At 43.4% G+C, this 18,847-nt stretch overlaps 1 protein-coding gene across 4 annotated transcripts in view; it reads left to right on the top strand.

The window, feature by feature from the left end:
- The window catches only part of SLC2A3 (solute carrier family 2 member 3), a 68,535-nt gene extending 50,012 nt beyond the window's left edge, over nucleotides 1-18,523 (top strand). For 3 of the 4 annotated variants that reach the window (XM_037514390.2, XM_037514389.2, XM_037514391.2), the window contains exons 3-11: nucleotides 7,054-7,146; nucleotides 8,005-8,165; nucleotides 10,353-10,593; nucleotides 10,874-11,036; nucleotides 11,868-12,055; nucleotides 13,463-13,567; nucleotides 13,900-14,001; nucleotides 14,423-14,626; nucleotides 16,094-18,523. In XM_037514390.2, coding sequence (XP_037370287.1) covers nucleotides 7,054-7,146; nucleotides 8,005-8,165; nucleotides 10,353-10,593; nucleotides 10,874-11,036; nucleotides 11,868-12,055; nucleotides 13,463-13,567; nucleotides 13,900-14,001; nucleotides 14,423-14,626; nucleotides 16,094-16,312 — 1,476 coding nt within the window. In that variant the 3' untranslated portion in view covers nucleotides 16,313-18,523. Of the gene's footprint in view, nucleotides 1-5,398; nucleotides 5,574-7,053; nucleotides 7,147-8,004; nucleotides 8,166-10,352; nucleotides 10,594-10,873; nucleotides 11,037-11,867; nucleotides 12,056-13,462; nucleotides 13,568-13,899; nucleotides 14,002-14,422; nucleotides 14,627-16,093 lie in introns of those variants that run through there. The other variant, XM_037514392.2, reaches the window with a different exon arrangement.
- Nucleotides 18,524-18,847: the final 324 nt, after the last annotated feature.

Here is an 18,847-nt window from a genome sequence, read left to right as displayed (position 1 = left end):
AGAATGATTTGAATGTGTCTATTATGAGCATGATGACTTTGTGTCTTGAGTCTTCCAGTTGCACCATATTATGAATTCAATGATAACTCCTCAGGGATATAGAGAAAGTAAAAGAAAACCCTACATAATGGTTAACGTACTCATTAAGTTTAGTTCCACTGCCAAGTGTTTGCTAGTAAACATAACTGTATAATATTCCTAAGCCAAATGCTTTAGTAGGAACTCAAGTGTTGATAAATTTTTGTTCATGCATGCATTCATTCATTCATATGTCCAGTCCAATTTGAAACACCTGAGACTGAATATGAAACAAAATCCCTGCTCTTATGGTATTCACTTGTGCCTTGCTGCAGTGGCTGCTGATAGCTTCATAGTGCTGTGCTTAAAACCACTTATGCCACCAGGGAGGCCCCCCATTTTATTTTTTTAAAATTAAATTGTTTTTGTTGCGGTTACATCCATTTGCAACATTAGGTTTTAGGGGTCTAGGCTCACACCTCTTCAAATGTGCCAATATCCCTCCACTTTAGAATACAGGACCCTCTTGCTTCTTTGCTTTCCCACCTCCTCCCCCAATACTGCCCCTCTGGCAGCCTCACTGATGGCAGTCAAATTTCAAGGATTTGTTTCGGTTTGGTTATCTGTTCCTTTACTTTGTTTCTCTGTATTCCACATATGAATGAAATCATCCTGCATTTATTTTTCTACTCTGACTTAATTCTATCCCATTTTACAAGTCATTTAGTTTTGAACATAAAAATTGGAGTAGTGTAAAATATTTTTTGTTAAATACAAATTTTTTTTTTTAAGATTTATTTATTTTATACAAGAACTAGGGTACAGGTCAGAAGCGCGGGAAGGTGAGAGAATTCACCAGAGCCAGAGCTGGGAGCAGAACAGGCAGACGGACCAAAGACACTGTTGAGGAGAGCAGCGGGCGGGGCAGGAGAGGTCTGCTGCACCATGTGGGGTTCTCCCTGGCCAACAGGGAATCGAACCCGCACTGCAGAGGATGCAGACAGCTTCGCGTCGTGGCGCTCAATCGCTGCGCCACCGGGGAGACCGTGAAATACAAATTTAAGAGGATGTTTCTCCTTGATTGTTGGAAATTTAGTGTCCTGATTAAAATGTGTTTGCCAAGTGTAAAATATAGAGTGGGTTTCAAAGATCTACTACCAAAATTTGTAAAATATCTTATTGATAATGTTTTATATTTATTACGTGTTGAAATGAGAATATTTGGGGTACATTAGTTTAAAAACATAAAATGAACCACTCATTTTAAATATATTTTTAATGTGACCAATGGAAAATTTTAAATTTCCTATATGGCTCACATTTTACTTCTTTTGCACGGCACTTGTCTAGATATTACTCGATAACCATTGAAGACATATGAGTAGAAGACTGATACAATTAGAATTTTGATTTCGTGTAATTCATGTAGCACTAGTGTGTGATGGATTTATTTTTTAATGGAAATTGGAGGAGGGAAGACCCCTTTTAAGGGTCTGGGAACTGGGATTAAGTCCTTGAGGATCAATTAGAATAATGAATGGTTGAAACCCAGTTTAGACAGGAAAATCAACATTTCTGAAATTTTTGCCTTCTTCACCCTGGGGATTTATTTTCTACAGTGTTTTCAGATTCAAAATTGACTCTGTTTAGACCTATCTTAATAAGATAGGTATAAAGTTCTTCTTTATGACGAATATTACAAATACAAAGAATAGGATTAACTTGAGCAGTTTTTAGAGCAGTGCTTTTTTGTGTGCCTCGAAATGCCATTACATTGTTGTGTAAAAGAAGCAGTTCCTTGTTATTACCTCAAAGTGTTTAAGCCCTGTTTTCTCTGATTTTAGGACTTTGGTTTGTTTGTTTCTCCACTTGGTTATCACACTGGCAAACATCCTTCTCCCAGAGGATCACAAAGCTAGATGAGACTAAAGGTTTGCAGATAATCTGCATTTGGAGATCCTGCTCCATTATTCATTTACTTTTTTCTAAGCAGACCTATATTAAACTACTGGGTGGTAATTTCGCAACATTCCTTCCCAGCCTACTCTATTTTTAAATATATCCACCATATTTCTTCTTCCTTTGTTTTTAGAAAAGATGGCAGTATATCTCCCAGGAACCAAATACACGGGTATGTGTTTTAAGACGTTTCCTTGCTGGCCTCCCCAGCATACTCCCTTCTAGGTTGATGCGACTAGGGCTACAATAGAGTAGACTCTAGTGGGCGACTCCCAAAGTGCATCAAAGACTCCAGTCAACCAACCCATTTCCTCAAGGACATGGACAAAGAGTTGTATTGAGCAATGACTATCTGTTGCCTGGGGCGAGGAATGCCTAAATTGGTGTTTTGGTTGGGACAAGCCCAGTACTGAACAGGTTTCTGAAGGACAAGAGTTTATTAGGTCCTGCATGCTTAAGGAACATTTCATTCAATATATTCAGAACATTTTGAGATTCTTGAGACTCAGCTTAATAAGTTATAATATTGTTATATATTATACATATATAACATATATAGATAGAAGTAAAAGTTTCTCTCTCTACTAGCTAGCCTACTTAGCTTCTTCAAAGATAATTTTCTCATAGTGAGGATTAGCCAGAGAAAACAGGTTTCAAAACTCTCTTTTTCAACCTCCACCCTTTTAATTTTTTAACCAAGAAGAAAATAATGGACAGATTTTCAAATATCTAAAACTCGATCTTCAGCATTATCTTTCTCCATAGCTGTTGTACACATTTGGGATAGGTCTAATTCTGGGCCCTCACAATTAACTCATGCATTCGTTCAATAAATACTGAGCATATAATTACCAGGGCGAAGACTGTTGTGGAATGACATGGGAACCAGTTCTAATTTATGCGAAGTGTAGAACAGAGTAGTCTCTTCTTTCATGGGTGCCATGGGTGCTTACAAAATGTAAAGAATAATTATTGTAAGATTAGGGAGAGGAACGAAGAAAAGAAGGTAATTTAGAGCCTCCCTGGTGGCATAAGGGGTTAAGTCTCAGCACTATGAAGCTTTCAGCAGCACTGTAGCATGTGTTCTATCCCCAGCCAGGGAGCTACCCACATGGTGCAGCAGACCTCTCCTGACTGGCCCACTGAAGTGTATTTCAGTAGATCTGCCTGTTCTGCTCCCCACTCTGTCTTTGGTGAATCCTCTCACCTCTCACACCTCTGGCCTGCACCTCAGCTCTTGTATGTACAAATAAATAAAATAAATCTTTAAAAAAAAAGAAGAAAAGAAAGTGCTTTAGACTCAAAAATGATATTGTGAAACAAATATTGAAAATCCAAGATTAAAAAATGAGTGGAGAAAAAGCTGGAGGAAAATATGAGTTCTTACATCAGTCTTACTCTAAACCACCAGGTCCACCAGCTCACTAGTTGTTGAGCTCCTACATGGAGCTGGTGGGACTATGGACTTTTCATTTTTAACTCATTAAAATGGAAGCAATTAAAATATTTTCCCATTATACACAACTTTGCTTTCTTGCCAGAATGACATATTACTTTAACTGTAGAAGCCTTAGAGTCTAAAATAGAGCTTTGATAAAGATCAAAGCTCGGTGGGAGGGGAGGAAGACAGTGGGAAAAAAGGTCAGCTATCTTATTAATAGTTTTTCTATTGATTGCATGCTGAAAGGCTATTGTTTGGAATGATTCAGGTCACATGCAATAATTATTAAAATTAATTTTTTGTTTCTTTAAAAAATTTTAAAGTGGCTACTAGAAATTTTATATTACACAAGTGGCCCAAATTATAATCTACTGGGCAGACCAGCTACATGGGATATTCTTTTTTTTCCTTTGGCTGCACAAATCAGTTGCCTTGGTAACTAAGGGGCCGCTGGGTTCAGAGTTTCCTGGAAGGACAGGGGAGGTGGGGGGCAGGGGGAGGTGTGACTTCAGGGAGGTTTTCTTCGATGTTTGTCACGTTTCACTCGTTTCACTCGTCCTTTCAGCCACTTTACCAATTTAGAAAAAAATCCTCTTTTAAGGGGAGGAGACAGCATAATCCGGTTGTTTCTGGTTCCGCACCAGCAGTTTGAAGTCTAAACCCACAACCAAAACCCCAAAGGACGATGCACTTCCTACAGTGGAAAGAGTGGAGCCATTTACTGGGGTTTTGCTCTCAACACTCTCTCCCCCTAGCCCGAAAGCGTTGCTAGGCTGCAACTTAATGGGTGTTGGGGATTTGACCACTGATACTCGCCTCCCTTCGAGCCTCGATGTTATCTCTCCTTTACCCAACTCTTCACCCACAGCTAAATTGTTCCGTTTTGTTGACTCGCGAGCTGACGCCTCTCCCCTGACCACTGTTATCCTCCGCCTGTGTTTTTCCACGTTTTCCCTGTCAGCTCCACTCCTTCAATTTGCATTTATAGCTTAGTAATCGGTTCTTTATCCCCCACTTTCAAGAAAATCACAGCGTAATTAGTAGGATGTTGACCATCTCTCCAGTTGTGTGAGAATCACAAACTGGCCTTGTCCCTTTTTCATTTTTTAAGGGGAAGAAGAGAAACGCTAGCAATGCTTTAAGGATCAAGACTTTGGCGGGGGGGCAAGTACCCCATATAGAGTGTGTTTTCAGCAGATACCTGTTCAACTGAATTTGGTGGTTGGTCGGTCTCTAGATGCTGTGAACCTGAGACTAGAAGCAAAACGTTACAGAAATGACAGAATTCAGGATGGGTGAAGGCAGTCTAAAGCCCAGGAGACCCGGTGTGCCTCCCACTCGGGCAGGTCCCCCTCTTCCTGGGGGAAGTGATGCTGATCAGAGGACAAGCAGAGCCCCAAACGGGCCCAAATTTTGCCTCCTTTTGCTTTGAGACAGTTGCCTTCATGATCCTGCAATCATGAGCCTACAATCAAAAAAAAGAAAAAAAAAACCCAGCTGATAAGTTCATAGAATTACTGAATCCTTTCTGCTTACACGTGTCCTTTAAACAACCTTACCTCGGTTAGTAGCACCCTCTCGACTTTGTCTCACAGAGACAGCATTTGCTCTCACCTCGAAATAGATGGATTCAATTCTGAGCGGATGCCAGAAGCAAAAAAGTGTATTTGCCCTCCCTCGAGGCTTTTCTGGTGGCATTTTGTCTGTGAAACTAAGAGGCTTTCGCCGTTTTAAAGAGGAAAAGAGAGAGAGGTTAAAAAAAAAAAAAAAAAAAAAAAAACAACGGAGTAGGGGAGGCTGCAGGATGTCGTTTTGAAGAGGGAGGGATTAAGTTGTTGCTTAAGGTGGGGGCCGAGTTTGGTGTCACAAAATTCTGGGAGGTCACGAGATTACTTGGGGCGGGGGCTTGGGGTGGGGCTGGGAGGCTTGGTCCAGGCTCCTCCCTTTGCGGAGATTATAAATGGGCGATGGATCGCCTCTTAGCGATGAGAGGGAGGGAGAAGGCAGCGCTGCGGGGGGCTCGGGAAAACTTGCTGCGGAGGACGAGGACATCTTGAAGGCTTTGCTGGCTGGAAGAGGCATCGCTGGAATCCCACTCCTACAGCTGTCGTGAAGATTTGAGACGAATGTAATTAGGGCCATGGGGACCTATCGGGTAAGGATGATATAATTGACGATTATTTTTGCTTGTTTGGGGGCTATCAGAAAGGCAAACCTTCATGCTGGTGGCAATGTTGTATTTTACTCTAAGTCACCTAGCCATCTTAAATGTAAGGCCTTTCCATTTCTCTGCTGCCGACAATGCTACGGGGCTCAAAGCAGCTCTTTTTACATGTCAAAGCCCCATCAAGGATTTATGCCAGCTCGGTTCATCCTTGGTCGCAGGGAATGTCACCTGGAGTAGTATTTATTTCCTTGCCAGGCTGAGTTTACGTAATTAGAGCCACTGAGGCTGGTATGACGAGTACTCAGGGGCTGCTTGGTCATATTGATTTTAAGTGTGGGTCTCAGCCAACTTGAGAATTTCCCTGGAAGTATTAGACCTTGAAAAGGGGACCTGGGATTTGTTTGGGGATAGTGGAAGTGTCGAACCCTCTGTTCAGTAACGTACAGGATGCCCTGGATACTAAGAATTCCCATTGCCCTTGCTATTGTGTGGGTTAAGCGTGCAGAATCTCTTGAGGCTGTTTTGTATCCTGTATTCCTTATTAGTAGGGAGAAAGGCTTTTATGCTACACGTAAACTTATTGGAAAATAAAGGAAAATAAAAGGGATGAAAAATGGGAAGGAAGAGGCCCTAACGGGTAGTAGGTATTGAGAGGAAAGCAGGAGGCTTTTCGGAAAGGGGAAAGGATTAAACAAAAAGCTTAGCACTGGCTGGGGACCTCCTGGGGCACTTACTTACCCTGGTTGCCCAGAGGCAAGGTCAATTTGGAGAACGGAAACTCCTAGCTTGCCACTGAGAGAGAAGGAGTTTAAGATAAGTAACGGTCCGTAGGGGATGTCCTTGGGCATAAAAAATTGGGCTATCTTGAGGTTGAAAGTTATGACAACACCCACTTGTTTTATTTGGGGGAGGTGAGAGATGCTCATTCTCCCCCCATCCCCCCCAAGAAATAATCTGTTGGTTTGTACACGACTTATGTTCGCCCCCTGCTGGGTGGGCCATAGCAGTACTGTAGTCAGTAAAGAATTTCAAATGCGGCCTGGATGCTGTGGGTAGATTCTGTGGAGTATGAGACCCAGAAGGATGCTCTCAGAACATCCCAGTGGTGAAGGCACCCAGCACCACCACCTCCCTCCCTGCTCCGGGCTTTTGTGGAAAAGAATTCTAAGACTGTGTTTTCCTTTACTGGCCTAAATCCTTTATACTCGAGCCCAACTCTTTGTTTCTTCCTGAGGAGTTTTTTGAAAGCTTCCAAATCCACTAATTTGGTTCCTCTTTACTCCTTTCTTACCCTTTTCCCCAGGTGCATTCCGCTTACTGAGTCTGTATCTCCAGATCAGGTCTTCATTGTAACGTATTTTGTTACCCATTCATTGCCTAAATCTCATTAGATTTTTATTTTCCTGCCACTCATAGGCCCAATGAAAAGTTATACCGACTGTTTCTTTCCTTCCTCCTTCCCATTCAGGTGACCGCGTACCTGGTCTTTGCCATCACCACCGCCACTATAGGCTCCTTCCAGTTTGGCTTCAACACTGGAGTCATCAATGCTCCCGAGATGGTGAGTGCCAGGCACGCGGAGTTAGAATTTAGAATAGGGGGATGATTCTCCTTTCAGCAGGCTTTCAAGAATTAAGAGTTTAAGACAGATTTGGTGTCTAGTTTGCTAAGGTTGAAGTGGGACAGTATGTTGATGGGAAAGTGTAGTTGAATCATTAGTTGAAGCAAAAAAGCTCACTGAGGGCCTCCCCAGTGGCGCAGCGGTTGAGCGCTGGGTTGCGAAGCTGCCTGCAGTCTCTGTGACGCCGGTTCGATCCCCGGCTGCTCCCCGGCCACCTGAGGAGGGTCCCGCATGGCGCGCAGACCTCTCCTGCCGCCCGCTGCTCCCCTCAGCAGTGTACTTCGGTCCTTCTGCCTGTTCTGCTCTCCGCTCTGGCTTTGGTGAATTCTCTCACCCTCCCGCGCTTCTGACTGTACCCAGTGCTTGCATAAATAAATAAATAAATCTTTAAAAAAAAAAAAAAAAATTTAAAAAAAAAAAAAAAAAAAAAAGCTCACTGGATCTCTTAGACTCTGAACACTTACCGGTTCTTCTCTCACCCCATGGTGATACACTGTTATTCCCTGGGGGTTAGTTACAAAGAAAGGGGTAGCTCTCAGGAGACTGTGGGGTAGCCACTGAACATCTGTGCAACTACCTACAGGGATCTTCAAGACAAATAAAAGTTTTATTCTTTTCAGAACTAGTACCATTTACTCCGATGTGTCATCTGTCTCTTCCATCCCCATCTATTCATTCCTTGAGTCTTCTACCTATAAAGTAATTATTAGGATTCTCTCATAGGAAGCGGGAGGTAATCGATAATTTTTCTAATCCAATTTTAACAATCTGCCTCCCACCAACCATTTTAATTTGCAGATCATAAAGGACTATCTGAATATCACTTTGCAAATGAGAACAAATGAGTATCCCAGTACCGTGTTGCTCACAACCGTGTGGTCCTTGTCTGTAGCCATCTTCTCCGTTGGTGGTATGGTTGGCTCCTTTTCCGTTGGACTCTTTGTCAACCGCTTTGGCAGGTATTGACCAGAAATGGGCAAGAAAAACGACTGTTGTGGTTGCATTGAGGACAGGTGTTGAGAATAAGGGTCTGGAAGTGATGATGTATTTGAATAAGGGTACCTCACATTCTGATTAGGGGAAACCTAGGCCAACTGGTCCTGACTCTGCCAGGTAGTAAAGTCCACTGGAATTTTCCAGAAACATACTTTATTTACAAGGTTAGAAGTTGTTTGCTTTTTTTACATTTGGGAGTTTTGCTGCAAGTGTTTTCATTGATTCACATAACAGATTGGTAGGAAATATTTTATAGTTCTTAGTCTGTGGCAAATGAGCATAACAGCCAAATAACTGAAGTTCTTTTACCAAGAGAAGAAAATTGAATCTTCTTGCACTGTGAGCTAGCTAAATAAAATGTCTTAAAGGGTAGAATACTTTCAGTAAGGACCGGTAAGGGAACCGTTAACTTGATAATTACATGTTCTGCAATGGACTTCAAGTTTAAAAAAATTTTAAGGCAACCTGTCTTATAATGTTTGAATTTTTTCTGACAGTCTTTTGTCTACTAAAGCCATTAGAATCTTAAGATCTTCTTTCCATAACTATTATGCCTTTCTTCCTATTATTCTATTAACAAAAGGACCTAATAGAGGAGGAGTAGAAAGGAAAAGCAATGCAGAGATGGTAAAAGTAAGAAGTAGGAAAGAAATTTCTTTTTCACAGAGGTTCTCTCTGTGAGAGATTTTAAAGGTCCCATGCCCCAAGTCAGTTTAAATCCATATCTGGGGAGAAAGCCCCATGTTTCTAAGTACTTTCTCAAAGTTCCCCAAGTAATTCCAATTCCAGTGTCCCCAGTCAAACCTTTGAGCTATCAGGGTGCTCGTTCTCCAACAGCTCCAGTAGTTTTTCAACACTGATCTTTTCTGTCTTCAATCAGCTGTTCAAATCAGCTGTTTTGCCTCCCACACTTAGCACATAAATGCAGGGATTTATTATTTTATACTGGTTATCAGTAATCATTAATGGCATGACCTATCTAGTCTACAGCAGGAGACATGAAACTGACTGCTTTTTGCATAAAATTTTCTGTGTTGCAGAAACAATTTTGTCTTAGGTAGTTTTCACAGTTTAGTCTAAACTGTCATCCTTAATATGTTGGTGACATCTGAGCAACTGTGCTATAACAAGATGCGATAGAAATCAAAAAGATCAACACTGGCCCAGACATTTCTCTTGAGTGAGTTTCTGGAGCGTCTCTATCAGAGTTACCTAGAAAACCATGGTGTTTTATTTCATCTAGTTGAAGATCTATCTGATGGGCTTTTTAAAACACAGATTGCCCCAGCCCACCTCAGAGTCAGACCTAGTGATTTAGTCAATATGGAAGGAGATGGGACTATTTTTATTTTATTAAAGAGTACATTTATTTTTGCATACAAAAACTGGGGTGGAGCCAGAGGGGTGAGAAGATTCACCAGAGACAAGAGTGGAGGGCAGATCTAGGGGGAGCAGCAGATGAGACTAGAGTAGTCTGCCACGCCTTATGTGGATTATCTCCCCTATGTGGATTATCTCCCCGCCTGGGGATCGAACTCAGGCTGTCCTGGTAATAGCACTGAGATTTAACCCCTAGGCCACCAGGGAGGCTCAAGGTAGGACTATTTTAATTTCTAGCTAATATTGTTAGTTTGTGGACATCTTGGAGAACTATTGGCCTGGGATTTTCTAAAATCCTGCGTTACTTCTATGACTTAGAGTAGGCTCTTAAGCAAGTATTCTAGGTGGGTTTGATGCATATAGGGTGTAAGAACCATTGATCCTGGTTACCTTAACTAGAAATGTCCTCATAAACTGGAAAAGGGCTGTCAGCACTATGAAGCTATGGGTCGCCACTGCAGCATGAGTGCAACCCCCAGCCAGGCAGCTAACCCACATGGTGCAGCAGATCTCTCTTGTCCCGCCTGCAGCTCCCCTCAGCAGTGTATTTCAATCAGTCTGCCTGTTCTGTTCCCCACTGTCTCTGGTGAATTCTCACCCCCTGAACCTCTGGCCTGTACCCCAGTTCTTGTACACATAAATAAATTAATCTTCTTTAAAAAATTAAATTAAAAAATAAACTGGAAAAGTTAAACCAAAAAAGAAGGTATAAGAATTTGGAGTCACATGAGAAGGACTGTTATGCTAACTTTGTTTATTTAACCTTTCAGACGCAATTCAATGCTTATTGTCAACCTGTTGGCCATCACAGGAGGCTGCTTAATGGGCTTCTGCAAATTAGCACAGTCAGCTGAAATGCTGATCATCGGTCGGCTGATCATTGGTCTCTTCTGCGGACTCTGCACTGGTTTTGTGCCCATGTACATTGGAGAGGTGTCTCCGACTGCCCTACGGGGAGCCTTTGGTACCCTCAACCAGTTGGGCATCGTCGTGGGAATTCTGGTGGCGCAGGTAATCTAAGACTTACACTTAATGAGGGTGAATTCATGGTTCATAGGATGAATTAACAGATAAAAACATGAAATGTCTGGCACATATTCAACTTAACCTAAGTTTCAGTTATTTTTCTAACTAGTTCACAGGCAGCTAAGGAAGCAGGCAGGGCAGAGAAAGGAAAAGGAGCAGTTTATTTTGTGATAAAAAGAAAAAATTGTTTTCTGGAATTTTTTTTAAATGGATTTGTGGCCAGTCTAGTGTGGGCTTGATAGTATTATCCGTGTTTGTTTTCTAGATCTTCGGTCTGAAAGGCATCTTGGGAACTGAAGACCTCTGGCCCGTGCTTCTGGGCTTGACCATTGTTCCAGCCGTCATCCAAAGTGCGGCCCTTCCATTTTGCCCTGAAAGTCCTAGATTCTTGCTCATTAACAGAAGGGAGGAAGACAGAGCTAAGGAGGGTAAGTATCCTTCACACCTTCATGATAAGAAGTGAGTCTCCCTAGTGGCCTAGAGATTAAGTCACTGCGCTATCACAGTATCACCGCTACTGGCTGAGTTGGCTTGAGTTCAATCCCTGGCCAGGGAGGTAACTCACATATGGAGCAGCAGACCTCTCCTGTCTGGCCCGCTGCTCCCCTCAGCAGTGTATTTCAGTCAGTCTGCTTGTTCTGCTCCCCGCTCTGTCTGTGGTGAATCCTCTCACCCTCCCCCCACTCCTCTGGCCTACACCCCAGGTCTTCTATGCTAAGAAAATATATATATTGTGGGGTTGTGATTTGTGTTAGGGTGAGGACCCTCAGAATCCAAGTGTGGAAAGTTTTCTAATGACCCTAAGTCGGACTTTCAACCCTTCAGGAATGAGGTGCCTTAAAGCATGTTAAGGCACTGGTGCTGGCTCATCACTGTGCTCAGGACTCTTTCTAGCTGCTTTCATGGAAAAGTGAATTAAGGATGGCACTTGATCGGGCTTCCCTGGTGGTGCAGGGGGTTAAGCACCGCACTATGAAGCAATTCGCACCCTCTGCAGCACAAGTTCGATCCCTAGCCAGCCAGGGAGAAACCCACACGGCGAGGCAGACCTCCTGCCTTGCCCTCTGCTCCCCTCAGCAGTATATTTCAGTTAGTCTGCCTGTTCTGTTCCCCACTCTGTCTCTGGTAGATGCTCTCTCTGGCCAACCCCCCGCATCTCTGGCCTGTACCCCAGCTCTTGTATGCATAAATAAATAAAATCTTAAAAAAAAAAAAAAAAAACCAGCAATGGCACCTTATCTTTATACTTTACTTGCTAGTCCTCCAGAAGTTGTGGGGCACCCAGGATGTGACTCCGGAAATCCAGGAGATGAAAGACGAGAGTGTAAGGATGGCGCAAGAAAAGAAAGCCACCATCCTGGAGTTGTTCCGCGTGCGCAGTTACCGGCAGCCCATCATCATCTCCATCATGTTACAGCTCTCCCAGCAGCTCTCTGGGATCAATGCCGTGAGTATCTACTCGTTTCCATAGAACACCTGCCCAGCAGTGAGCAGTGCTGCTTGTTGCTCACCTCTTCACCTATGGACAGTCCTTCTAGTGCTTGCCATGTAGTGGCCACTCTGAAAATGTCTGTCATCCCTCTTTGGATTTGGTTGTTTTCTTTTTTTTTTTTTTTAAGATTTATTTACTTATGCATACAAGAGCTGGGGTACAGGCTGCATTGCCCCAGATAGCTTCATAGGTTGTGTCCCTTTTTTTTTTTTTTTTTTTTGAGAGATCCATCTGTCTATGCATACAAGAGCTGGGGCACAGGCCAGAGGTGGTGGAGGGTGGTGAGAGGATTCACCAGAGACAGTGGGGAGCAGAACAGGCAGATTAGCTGAAATACACTGCTGAGGGGAGCAGCGGGCAAGTCAGGAGAGGTCTGCTGCACCATGTGGGCCGCTCCCTGGCAGGCCAGGGACCAAACTCATGCTGCAGAGGCTGTGGATTGCTCCACAGTGTGGTGCTCAACCCCTTGGGGCACCATGGAGGCCCCATAGGTTGTCTTAACCCCTTGTGGTACCGGGAGGCCCAGGTTATGTTTTATTTCTTCAAATTATTTCTACAACACGTTTCACACATGGAAAAATTAGAAAATAAGTAAAAGGTAAAATTCATCACCTATCGTTTGGGGACTTAGGATTTATCCTCTTCCAGACTCTTTGAATATATGGCGCATCATAGATTTATCTAATTTTCATTAGCCCTCTTGGGGCCACTCACTTTTTAAATTTACGATCCTCTCTGATCTGTTTTATAAGATATCATCAGTGATAATGCAGACCCTTCCCCAAACTAGATCTGGGAACTTGGGTGCCTTGGCATTCTACCCACCCCCAGCCTGGACCTTACAGTCTAAAAATTGGTGTAGGGCCTCCCTGGTGGCACAAGGGGTTTAAGCATAGCACTATGAAGCAATCCACAGCCACTGCAGCCCAAGTTCGATCCCCAGCTGGCCAGGGACCTACCCACATGGTGCAGCAGACCTCTCCTGACTTGCCTGCTGCTCCCTGCTCTGTCTCTGGTGAATCCTCTCACCCTCCCGCGCCTCTGACCTGTACCCCAGCTCTTGTATAAATAAATCTTTTAAAAAGAGAAAAGGAATAAAGCCAGAGGAGTGAGAGATAGAATAGAGTGTGTGTGTCCATTAGGTTTTTGGTGTGCATGCTTCTCTCTAGGGAAGAAAATTGGCATATTCGTTGCAAGTATTATATCATCATTGATAAAATACTAAAGATTATTCACTCGCAGAAAAGACTGAATAAAATTAAAACCTGGAAGGGACTCCCTGCCTCCTGGGACTTTTGAGTTTATTTAACTGCTGTGCACAGTTGCTATTTCAAAGTTGCGTCTGCTTTTGTTTCCTACCAGGTATTCTATTACTCCACAGGAATCTTCAAAGATGCAGGTGTCAAGGAGCCGATCTATGCCACCATTGGTGCGGGTGTGGTTAACACTTTATTCACTGTAGTTTCTGTAAGTTGGATGACTTGACAGTTTGGTGGGGCAAAAGGAATTTGGGCTACACCTGTTCAAAGATGGGTAGCATGTCCTTGTACCTCCCTACCATACTTGTTTGGAGGGGGCACTTAATTCATCCTTGGGGAAAAGATAATGAATATGGGTATAAGTAGTCTTCATTCTCTTCACACAAATATGGAGTGGATGGAAAAGAGGGGGTTACGGAAGGGATACTGTAGGGCTTTGAACTTAGAACCAGAAAGGGGGAGTGTGACTATCACGAGGGTCCTGCTGTGGAGAAGGCAGATTCAGGGACCACTGGCCATATTTTTGTTATTTGCTTTCAGCTATTTCTGGTGGAAAAAGCAGGAAGGAGGACTCTCCACATAATAGGCCTTGGAGGGATGGCTGTTTGTTCCCTCCTCATGACTGTTTCCTTGTTATTAAAGGTGAGTGAAAAGAATTCAGGGGAGGAAGGTGACAGTTTAGTCTCTGGGACAGTGTGGGCAGTTGATGCTGGAGATGGGAGTCAACTTTGGGAGACGCATGTGGCCTGAATTTTAAGAGGTAGATAATTAAACTGCTATAATCTTTATAGCAGTTATCTACATAGCATAGGGCTCATAAATGTACTATTTAATGCTTACAGTCATCTGAGACAATTACCATTCCCATTTACAGATGATGAATTGGTCTCAGTGCATGACATGTGCAATCATACAACTAGGATTCAAAAATCTCAAAACTTTGCACGTTTAAGTCCAGTGCCTCCATTATACTACAGGATGAGAGGAGCTCTTCATTATCTGTCTGTTCTCTTCGGTCTTGCTGACTTTGCGCTTGACTTTCTTCTGTTCCTTTCTCTTACAGGATCATTACAACTGGATGAGCTTTGTCTGCATTGCAGCTATCTTGGTGTTCGTGGCTTTCTTTGAAATTGGTCCAGGTCCCATTCCATGGTTTATTGTGGCCGAACTCTTCAGCCAGGGACCCCGCCCAGCTGCCATGGCGGTGGCTGGTTGTTCCAACTGGACCTCCAACTTTTTGGTTGGACTGCTCTTCCCCTCGGCTGCAGTAAGTACATTAAAATAAGACTCACCTGGCCACCTAGGCCAATGTGTGTGAGATACACCTTAATGGTGACTGGTGCCATGAAGGATCAGATGCCTAGGGTTTTAAACTAGAGCCCCTCTCCCTACCCCCGGCCCTGTTTTCAATGACACACAGGAAAAGAAGCAATGACAGCCCAAAATATTGAAGGTGGGGGCCGGGGGGACTGGGAACTTGGAAAAGACCACAAATGTGAGGTGGTACAGGCAAAATTCTGCCTAGAAAAAAAGGTGGTACTTAATATGCCTCAAAAGATTCCAACTAAGGGTCTCCCTAGTGACACAGGGGTTATATGTCTCAGCACTACGAAGCTATCTGCAGCCACTGCAGCACAAGTTCACTCCCTGCCAGGGAGCTACTCACAATGTGCAGCACACCTCTCCTGTTTAGCCCGCTGCTCCCCTCAACAGTGTATTTCAGTAGATCTGCTTGTTCTGCAAGATTCCAGCAGAATACTTAATCCATAATTTGGGTTACCATTAATGCCTTCATGATCTTAAAAATACACCCATCATGGGCTCTTATGAATCAGGTAGGCCCTATTATAAAATGACCTAGAGCTAATTGGTTAAATAAAACAGCCAGCATTGGGCCTCCCTGGTGGCGCAGCGGTTGAGTGCTGGGTTGCGAAGCTGCCCGCAACCTCTGCAGCGCCAGTTCGATCCCCGGCTGCTCCCCAGCCACCAGCGAGGGTCCCACATGGTATGCAGACCTCTCCTGCTGCCCACTGCTCCCCTCAGCAGTGTACTTCGTCACTCTCTCTGTTCTACTCTCCGCTCTGGCTCTGGTGAATTCTCTCACCCTCCCGCACCTCTGACTGTACCCAGTGCTTGTATAAATAAATAAATAAAAATTTAAAAAAAAAAAAGCCAGCATCTACAATGCATCTCCTATTTTCATGAGCCTTTCAGAAACCCAGATTTTATTTTTTTAAAGATTTATTTATGCATACAAGAACTGGAGTACAGGCCAGAGATGCAGGATGGTGAGAAGATACACCAGAGACAGAGTGGGGAACAGAACAGGCAGACCAACTGAATGAAATACACTGCTGAGGGGAGCAGCGGGCGAGTCAGGAGAGGTCTGCTGCACCATGTGGTGTAGCTCCCTGGCCAGGGATCTAACTCGTGCTGCAGTGACTGTGGACGCCTCATAGGTTGCGTCTTACCCCCTTGCACCACCAGGAAAGACCCCAGCAACCCAGATTTTAAAAGGAATAATCAAAAGTCCTAAAATGCAGTAATTTAGAAGCAGCTAGCTTTAAAGAATAGGACAAGGAATGACCCAAAATTACAGAAAGATATGGTAAGTTAGTGGACTCATAACAGAGTCATGCATGAAGTCTCTTAGAAATAGGGGTATGAGGGCAACTGGCATTTGTCAATGACTTGAATTTTGTATTGACACTCCTTTCTCATATTCTTTCACTAGTACTACTTAGGAGCCTACGTTTTTATTGTCTTCACCGTCTTCCTCGTTATCTTCTTGATCTTCACCTTCTTCAAAGTCCCTGAGACCCGTGGCAGGACTTTCGAAGACATTACACGGGCATTTGAAGATCAGGTGCAGGATGCTGACAGAGCTGAGAAAGGCCACATTGTGGAGATGAACAGCATCGAGCCTACTAAAGAGGCCAGCACCAATGTCTAAGCCATATCTCCTGCCCACCTCCCTCCCGACATGAAAAAATGACCTCTCCCTGACTGAGGGGGAGACCTCATCAGGTTGTGACCCAGGACTGTTTCTGAATGCTGCTACGTGATTCCTTTCTCATCCCACACACTCATGAGCACTCAGAGTGTGCTCGTGGGCTCAACTCTGGGGTTAGTTGTATTCTCGCTGGCTTTTTAAATATTTCATTTCTTGGACACTCTCTTCTGTTTAGGAGAGACCAAGTGAACCTACCTTCACTTTAGGCGGGATTGGCCACTTGGCATTTGACAGCTTTGCCAGCTCTTCTTCTCTTAGGTTCCAATATTGCCTCACGAGAACCTATGGGGGAGTAAGAGCGAGGGTGCAGTTCCCCCAAACTTAGACTTACCAGGAAACATGCATACATGAGAGTGTGAGCAGAGAAGGATTATCGAAGAGCACCTTCCTCACTTCCATACAGCTCTGCAGAGCAAAATAACTTGTGTTTTATTTATTTTATCTTCTGGTTTTATGGCATAAATGTTTATTTTTTTAAATGTAAAGTAAAGTAATTTTATCAAATAATGAAAACATAAGGAAATTGAGGTTAGAGGGAGGTGTTAGAAGGAGGTGTTTAAAGAGAAGTTATATGGTGGGAGATTGCTGGAGAGGTTACGGTGCAATAGAGGAAGAATCGAGAAATGGAATATGCATTGGAAAGGGTGTGGGAAGTTTGCACGGTGCCTCTTAACAATTTCAGATGGAAACTATGAAGAGTTATTTCTCAGAAAAGTCATGTGCCTGTATAAAGAAGCTACTGGTTTCCTTCGGGACTTTTCTCTTTAAGATTATATGTAGTTATTACTTGAAATCTGGGGTTATTACCAAAATGGGCATTGTAGGTAATGGTGGTCGATGGGATCTAATTTTAATGGAGTCCAGAGAAGGGAATATTATTTCTCCAAATCCTCTCTTCCCCTCACTGGACCAAACAACTTCTTTCTCTTGTAGTGGACTCTTTTTTTTTTCAAGTATTCGATATTTCTCCATTTTGTTTTTTAGGAGATTTTAGTTGGTTGTGTTGTTTTTGACCTGTAGCTTTAAAAAAAATTCAGAGGAGAATGTTCAAGCAAACTTGGAATTTGAAACCTCAGCTCTGGTTATTAGATAATAAAGGTTATTACTAGTTCGTATGTTACTTTAGGGTCATCGCATGCTTGTTGATGGCTTGCCATGTCAAGTTACCCTTGTTACCATGTTACCATAGTGTTATGTCAAGTGCCCTTGGAGGACTTGAGTCACCTACAGACCACATTTAAACTAGTGTGAGTAACGTGCAGTGTGGCCCACACTTGAGTATGAATGTATGTGCACTGTCACTTTGCTCTAGGTGGAAGTATTGGTAACTTGCTTCCTCTGTGTTCCTATAGCCCCTTTGGATTGACTGTGTTAAAACTCTGCCCTCTATAGAAATAACACTGCCTCTGTTGGGTGGAATTTGCATCTGGTTTTCTTCCGAACTGTACAGTTCCATCTCATCTGGCTGCCTTTCCTTGTTGGAGAGTGGGAGGGAGGAGCTCCCTAAATCTTGAGATTAAGGTGGAAGACTCCACCTCACTCTAGACTCAGGTAATGGGAGTAGGGAAGAGTGACATTGGGATGTTACCTTTTGGGGGTGCAGTGGGGGAGTCTTAGGGGAGAGGGAGGCATTCTTTTAAGGGGATAAGAAATAAGCTGAAGACTTCTAGCGCTGGAGCATCTCGGAGACGTGGATGAGATGGAGGGGTTAAGGCTTGCCGAAGCTCAACAGGACACCTCCATAATCATCTAGTTTCCCTGAGCTTGAATAAATGGAGATTAGTCCCTGAAGATACTTACCCTCTCTTCCCTTTTTCATAGTTTGCTTGATCTCCCTTCCCTCCTTGGTGCTTACATATTTCAGATCAATTAACCAAACCCTTGCCTATGACAGTATTTTAGTTCTCATTCCCTCTGGTCGTAGTAAGTCTTATAACTGCAATGGGGCTTGGCTGGAACTGGTGAGGTTCCTCTAACTGCACCTTTGCTTCTGGCTCCTCAAAAAACGGTGTTTGGTAGTAATGCATTATGGAAGTTTTCCCTTTGTGAGTATTTCCAAATGGATTTTCTATTAATGTTACTGTGGTTCTTTGTTTTGAAATAAAAATTCTGAATGTACATACGACATCACAGGTCTGGCTTTGTTTTGTTTTTGTCCTTTAACAAAATCAGCTTTAAGTCTTGGTTTGGCCGCTTGGGACCTGCTGTGGCTGAGCAGGTTTTTTTAGAATATGAAGACAGCAATATTGTTTAGATGCCGGTTAAGTGAATAAGCCTTAGTGCGTTGCTTTGAACATTAATGATGTTGCTTTCTTTCCCCAGTGAAAGTTCTGGTTTTCTCCTATGCTCTTTCCTACTTCCTCCTGTCAGTTATACTCCCCCGCCAGGACCAAGTGATTACCATTTTTAGGTGAAAACATCCCGGTGCCTTCATTCCCTCCATTTTCATTTACTTACTACAAACATGTGAATGGC

This window comes from Talpa occidentalis, unplaced genomic scaffold (assembly GCF_014898055.3).
Source record: "Talpa occidentalis isolate TD23 unplaced genomic scaffold, MPIMG_talOcc4v2.1 talOcc4.16, whole genome shotgun sequence".
Lineage (NCBI taxonomy): Eukaryota > Metazoa > Chordata > Mammalia > Eulipotyphla > Talpidae > Talpa > Talpa occidentalis.
Note: the sequence above shows the minus strand (reverse complement) of the source record. Positions and strands in the feature narration are given on the sequence as shown.